Source organism: Dryas octopetala, chromosome 1 (genome assembly GCF_963921425.1).
Source record: "Dryas octopetala chromosome 1, drDryOcto1.1, whole genome shotgun sequence".
NCBI classification, from domain to species: Eukaryota; Viridiplantae; Streptophyta; class Magnoliopsida; order Rosales; family Rosaceae; genus Dryas; species Dryas octopetala.
The window spans coordinates 31,960,977-31,967,289 of record NC_141366.1 but is presented as its reverse complement, the minus strand read 5'-3'; the positions used below and the strand labels follow the sequence as shown (position 1 = coordinate 31,967,289).

Genomic DNA, 6,313 nt, shown 5'->3' with positions numbered 1-6,313 from the left:
TAAAAGAATAATGATATATTTATCACATTCTTATACCACATTTTTATACCATTTTACGTTTCATTATTTTATGAATAATGTTATACTTACCACATTCTTATACCATCTGACGTGTTGTTACTTTATTGGACAAAGTTTTTCTTTTCCTTTTTGGGTTTTTATTTTTATTTTTTAGTATCCAATGTATGAATGCCATGTAAGTTGCCACATAAGGTGGTATGAAATTATGGTATAAAAATGTGGTATATGTAGCACTACTGTTATTTTATTGGGTAAAGTTTTTCTTTTTCTTTTTGGATTTTGTTTTAATTTTTTACTGTCTAATGTATGAATATCAAGTAAGTTGCCACATAAAGTGATATGAAATTATGGTATAAAAATGTAGGATGTTTAGCACTACTGTGTTACAAAAACCCAAATCCAAAATTTAGACACCGGCTGAGGCCCAAAATGGGTAGATTTGGGTTTTTGGGTTCAATCATAGAAGGCCTTAGTGCAAAGAGGACAATCAAAAAATTCAAAACGAAGCCGGACGGCGCAAAAATTTGAATTCAGACAGCGCCAACACACAGCCGCTGGTATTGCCACGTGTCCCTCTGCTCCTTCCCTCTTTTTCAAACTTATTCGAACTGCAAACTCAGATGGTCAGTCCCTCCCTCATCCTCAGAAACCCTAGCTGAGGAGACTAGCTCAGTCTCAGTAGACAATGAAGCCCTCATCGCGGTACAGTTCCTACGATGCGCGCTCCTCAACGTCGTCGCACCTCTCCGACCCCTCATCTTCCACTGAACTCAAGCATCCCACGTCCTCCTCCTCACGCGCTCTCGCCAAATCCAAGCCCTCCGATCCCAAATTCACCACAATGGTGAAAAAGTTTATGGAAAAGCGTTCGGCGTCCAAAGATAAAGTCTTGGTGGTACCGTCCGATGCAATCGCCGGCGGCTTGAAGAAGGCGGCCGCCAGACATGGGTCGGGTTCGAATTTCGCGGCGTTGCACAAGAAACTCTTTGGGAAAGGAACAGGAACGACGTTGTCCGATAAGAATAAGAATAAGGAGGTCAAAGCGTTGACTGAGGTCAAATCGAACACCAGGACGTTGGCCATGGTGTTGAGGAGCGAGCGAGAGCTTTTGAGTCTGAATAAGGAGCAAGAATTGGAGGTTGCCGAGCTAAAGTTGATGCTTGAAGAGAAAAACAGAGAAGTGAGTCACTTCGTCTTTAAATTTTTTATTTTTTTTATTTCTTTGTTAATTTATGTGTACATTCAAAAAGTTGAAATTAATGTCACAAATTTCAAATTTTTGAAACCATTCCGCAGTAAATTCCAGAACTTTTAAGTTTTACAGGATTAGAGCATTTGAATTGGGCAATAAATAGGCTAATTTGAATGCGTTATAAAAAATAATCTCACAAATTTATTGAATTTTTTGTGCTTTAAAAATTCTATGTTCACATTCGTAAAGTTGAAATTAATGTCACAAATTTCAGCATTGAATTTGAATTGGACAATAAATAGGCTAATTTGAATGCGTTATAGAAATGATGAGGCAGTGGGCTTGTTTGGAAAGTGTAGGTGGATAAATTGAAGGATTTATGTTTGAAGCAAAGGGAAGAGATCAAATCGTTGAAGAGTGCGATTTTGTTCCCGGATGTTATGAATTCTCAGCTTCAAGAGCTGTTAGAGAAGCAGGGGTCAGAACTGAAGCAAGCAAAGCAAGTAATCCCAAATCTTCAAAGGCAGGTCACTTCTCTTACTGGCCAGCTTCAGTGCCTTGCAGAGGATCTTGCCGAGGTATTACCGCTCAACTTTCCACATTTAATCTTTTTATGTCATACTGCAATTCCACTGTAAATGGCGTTAGTTTGATATACATTATTTGCCCAAGGCTTTGGGACAACATGGTTATCTAAAAAATGGTCATGTTCATCTGTTAGAAGTAACATTAATTAAGTCTATGATGTTCTGTGTCAAAGGGTCAGCTTGAAGGAAAAAGAATTTAAAAGGAACCAGATGCTGATATTGGTTTTATTTATATTTAATTTTTGTTTCAGATTTTTCTCTGATAAAGGTTATTGATTGAACAGGTGAAGGCAGATAAATATTCAGTGAGGGCATGTTTTCAACTTGATGACAGTTCTCCAAGAACTCCAATAGATGATCACAAGGAATTTTCGAATTCTCTGGTAAGCACGCCATGGTAAAGTAATAATTTGGAGAATGCAATGGACAGATTTACTCAATTAAATCAGTTTTGACCACTGCTATTGCAACCTCCTTTTACGAGTTTTGCGCTTAAATTTATAGAAATTGGATAGCAAATTTGTGATTCAAGTGATCAATTTACAAAAAGCTCTTGTCAACAAGGACAGATAATTTTATAATTTATTTCCTACTTCCTTTTCACTAATAAATAGTTCATTAAAACAGGAGTTCAGCTGTGGTGATCCAACCAGCCCTGGTAGTCCAGATGACATGTTGTTAGAGGACTTAAATCCTTGCTTAACACCCTATTATGCTAAAACAAAGTCCAAGGTCACATTTTGTTTTGTTTTATATTTACGTATTCCTTGGGTTCTAATAGCCCTTACACAAGTCATAAACCTCACATTGTTTTCCACATTGATTGCAAATCATAAATGTTTGAAATAGGGGTTGATTTCTTGCAGGAATTTGACAAGATGGGCTACGACTCTCCACATGATGAAAGCTTATTTGAAAATAATATGGAGTTTGGATTTAACTCTTGTGTCAGGAAGTTGTCCAAAAGTTCTGATTGTTGCCAAAATTCTGAAACAGAAAGCACAATAGCTCGAGGAAATCGGAGATCGGGTGATGCTAAACGCACATATGGACACCAAATTCACCGTAAATTTTATTGAATCAGTTTGTCAGTTGATTTCTTTTAGTTATTTGGTTCGTCTTTTGCTTCATCTTGGTCAGTATCTAATATATAAATGTTATCCACAAGATTTACTGACCAAAAGGCGAGTCCATTTTTCAATGGAAGAGTATGTAAGTTTAATGGGAGTCGACGTTACTGGTCAGTGGTTGTACATGGTGCACTTGAAGAACATGGATAATGGAAGTCGTTGTGTGTTACTGAATGCTATCTGGATCCAGTTTTCTGCTAGATAATAAAGTATTTATTCTATTGCAGTAACATGTTTCTTTGAGTTCATTGATCAAATTAAACAGTTATTGGAATATATTAATTGTGGAGAAGTAGATTGATAAGTTTAATTTTACGCTCAAGTTTTTCCCCTACATAGACAGAATGAAGATTTTACAATTAAGCAACCCCACTGGAGGTAGAGGGGCTTTATAATATTGAAATAGTAAGGGGATCTATAATCCTAGTTGCAGAAGCAGGATGTTGGATTCATTTAGCTTCTTACATATGAATTGTTGTCATACTGAATAACTGCATCAATTCCATGGCACTTAATGAAGGAGTTCAGGCAAATGTTTGGTGTGACAACATGTGCATTGTTGAGGCTGTAATTAGATCTGCCACGGTTGTTGATTCTGAGCATCTTGTTATCAACACCAGATGGAATAATGCTCCCAGTTGGAAAATGTAAGAAGTCATTGAAAGAAAGAGGCATTGCAATTGAATGGCTTATAATGAAATCCTCAAGGTGGTCTATTGGGATTGGGGATTCAGATAACTGTGAGTCACCTGGAATCAAGAAAGTTAAGGCACGGTTCATTGGTTGCGATGTGCCATTTAGCATCTGCAGAAGAATTGCAAATCCGTTGTAAGACTTGGATCTCATGTTCATTACTGCTGCGTGCAAATCGGAGTAGTTGAAACGAGCGGTGAGCTGTGGGGTGGGGTCAGGGTTGGGGGTGGGGGTGGGGGTTGGGGTTGGGGTGGGTTGTGATTGTGATTGTGATTGTGAAAGTGGGAAGAGAGCAACAAGGAAGAACAAAAAACAAGCATCCATTCTGAGAGATATTGCTTTGAGAATTGAGATAGAGGGTAGTGATGGGAGTGAAGCCTCAAGGTATATATGTTGAACCAAGAGTGAAACAGATAGGAAATTACTCTTAATTTGTGTTTGTAGTTTGTCCTTGCAACTTGCAAGTAGGAAAAATATATATGTGCATGCACACGAGCGCTTATTGAAATTCTGTATATGTTGTTAGAAGTCAGTTTGATGGTAGGTAATACACGTGAAAACCGTTAGCAGTACTTTTTTTCGCACAAATATTAGATCTGTATAGTCGACTGTTTTTTTGCCAACCCAGTGCAACATGTCAGTAACCAAAATCTGCAATAAAAAATGTATCAAATTTCCGGAATTTTAGAAGGGTAATTCTTAATTTCTTACTTTCCGATCTCCTTTTATAGCAGAGTCAGTTTTGAGATTTTGAAGAAAAATGGGGTCTTCGACCATTTATGTATATTACTTGAATCTAACATAATATATAAGTATAAAGAGGTCTTTAAAATTTGAGGGCCCTCAACATCTTGGGGCTTAAGACAACCACCTGCTTCGCCAACTCTTAAAGTCGGCCATGTTGATCAGTTTGTTTGGCTTAGCTAATTGGGGCGGCCATGCATGATGATAGGCTAGCTAGATCATGTCAAATGATGTTTGTTGTATAGAGAAGACCAAAAATGACCCATATATATCAGATCAGTAATCTTATGTTATTATGACATAAACCCAGAAGCCAAAGATCCAAAACTTTTATAAAATGTTACAATCGATGTTTCAATTCATTGGGAGATTCATGAAGGTGGACGACTAATTATTAGTCAATTGATACTAGTACCTTACTTTCTCCAACATGTCTGATCTTTCTTTGATTAGCAGTGAGTGACAAGTTACTTCACTAGAGTACTTAAAAATGAGGGTATTTTAGGCATTCTAGAGAAAAGCATAAATGGATTCGTTATTTCGTAGATTTGAAGGAACGTATATCTATAACATGTTGCCAGCTTCAACTTTTTTTAAAGCTGAGAAAAGCCTATGTCCAAGTGAGAAAGTTCCTCCATAAATATAGACATAGAGTGCTTGCTGATTGTCGGTGGAGATCTCTGAATTCCCAAGTTCAGATTGAAGCTCTTGCAACAATGTCATCAACTTTGCAATGGATTCTGGCAGCTCTGCTATTTTTGGCTCTAACACCACAAAGATCTGGTAATTAAACTACTCATCATTATCCATCAATTTAGTTTTAATTCTATTGATCTTGCATGAAAGTTACATTAATTGTAATGGCTCTAATAGTACAAATTAAGATCAAAATGATGATTAATTATTTGTAATACTAAGTGTAATTGTAAATTTGATTTGTGTAATATATATTAAAAGGTGGGCAGTTAGAGGAATGGTGCATAGCTGATGAGCAGACCCCAGATGAGGAGCTGGCAATGGCCCTTAATTGGGCTTGTGGAAAGGGAGGTGCAGACTGCAGTAAGATACAAGTGAACCAGCCATGCTACTTGCCTAATACTTTCATACACCACGCCTCTTATGCCTTCAACAATTACTATCAAAAGTTCAAGCAGGAAGGAGCAACCTGCTACTTCAATTCTGCTGCTCTGGTTACTGCCCTTGATCCAAGTAATAATTTCTATACAAACTCTCTTCAACTCATTAATTTCATCTAATTAAATTATTAAATTCGTCACTCAGTTTACAATAACAGCACTAGTCACATGTCAATTTTTTACTTGTTCGTATTAGTTGAGATTAATAAAATTGGTTTAATAGTTTGTGTGTCCACTACTAATTTCAGAAGAAATAAGTACAAAATTTGTTTTTAATTATGACCTATATGTGCCTCACTAAAAAGATCAATACATTATTCTAAAAATAGTCCAACTCCCCAAAAAAGTTAAAAAGAAATAAAGTATAGTTTTCTATAATGAATCATTGAACATGGATCCAAAAAATACGCTTAAGCTTGCTTATGAGTGAAGTTATTCACATTCTTCAAGATGAGGAGGTGAATTTTCTAAATGTTTGAACGTTGTGCTCTACTTCAGAGGTTTCATGATATTATCTATTTACCAAATTAAATATCATATTTGTTTTTCTCTAATGGCTTTGTGACAGGTCATAATTCGTGCAAGTTTGAGTATCTTCCGTGATGAAAGAATAGAGGATTTGCATGCAGATTTAACTCTGAAGCAGATTTTTAGTTTTCTAAAGCACTATTGTATCACGGAGACATGGAGATGAAATGAAATTATTTTTAGGGGTTATTTACATTTTACACCCCTCAAGTATAGATTATTTTTTACTTTAGTACTCGATATTCAAAACGTTTCAATATGAAACCTAAAGTTTATAAAAAT

The 6,313-nt window shown here is 36.3% G+C and overlaps 3 protein-coding genes across 4 annotated transcripts; 2 read left to right on the top strand and 1 right to left on the bottom strand.

The window, feature by feature from the left end:
• Positions 1 to 545: 545 nt before the first annotated feature.
• On the top strand, positions 546 to 3,109 carry LOC147299815 (structural maintenance of chromosomes protein). 2 transcript variants are annotated; one of them, XM_086229562.1, is made up of 5 exons: positions 546 to 1,201; positions 1,573 to 1,791; positions 2,085 to 2,183; positions 2,428 to 2,532; positions 2,667 to 3,109. In XM_086229562.1, exons 1-5 carry the CDS (start codon positions 707 to 709, stop codon positions 2,877 to 2,879), a joined length of 1,131 nt encoding a protein of 376 aa, XP_086085688.1. In that variant the 5' UTR covers positions 546 to 706; the 3' UTR covers positions 2,880 to 3,109. The 2 variants fall into 2 exon arrangements, with proteins under 2 accessions (XP_086085688.1, XP_086085689.1); XM_086229563.1 differs by lacking the exon at positions 2,428 to 2,532.
• A 244-nt stretch (positions 3,110 to 3,353) lies between these two features.
• Positions 3,354 to 3,947, bottom strand: LOC147299814 (Fasciclin-like arabinogalactan family protein). The gene is given in 1 exon segment (XM_086232458.1): positions 3,354 to 3,947. A coding segment is annotated over 1 exon segment (594 nt).
• Positions 3,948 to 5,029: 1,082 nt separating this feature from the next.
• LOC147299813 (PLASMODESMATA CALLOSE-BINDING PROTEIN 5-like) lies at positions 5,030 to 6,313 on the top strand. The gene is made up of 3 exons (XM_086229546.1): positions 5,030 to 5,150; positions 5,325 to 5,576; positions 6,072 to 6,313. The coding sequence occupies exons 1-3, from the start codon at positions 5,084 to 5,086 to the stop codon at positions 6,104 to 6,106; spliced, it is 354 nt and encodes a 117-aa protein (XP_086085672.1). The 5' UTR covers positions 5,030 to 5,083; the 3' UTR covers positions 6,107 to 6,313.

What these genes read in the sequence shown, in the direction of transcription:
- LOC147299815 (XM_086229562.1), top strand. Translation starts at nt 707, where the DNA reads ATGAAGCCCTCATCGCGGTACAGTTCCTACGATGCGCGCTCCTCAACG. An exon ending in TTGAAGAGAAAAACAGAGAA is followed by an intron (nt 1,202 to 1,572) that starts GTGAGTCACTTC and finishes TGGAAAGTGTAG; the next exon opens with GTGGATAAATTGAAGGATTT. An exon ending in TTGCAGAGGATCTTGCCGAG is followed by an intron (nt 1,792 to 2,084) that starts GTATTACCGCTC and finishes TTGATTGAACAG; the next exon opens with GTGAAGGCAGATAAATATTC.
- LOC147299813 (XM_086229546.1), top strand. Translation starts at nt 5,084, where the DNA reads ATGTCATCAACTTTGCAATGGATTCTGGCAGCTCTGCTATTTTTGGCT. An exon ending in TCTAACACCACAAAGATCTG is followed by an intron (nt 5,151 to 5,324) that starts GTAATTAAACTA and finishes ATATATTAAAAG; the next exon opens with GTGGGCAGTTAGAGGAATGG. An exon ending in GGTTACTGCCCTTGATCCAA is followed by an intron (nt 5,577 to 6,071) that starts GTAATAATTTCT and finishes GCTTTGTGACAG; the next exon opens with GTCATAATTCGTGCAAGTTT.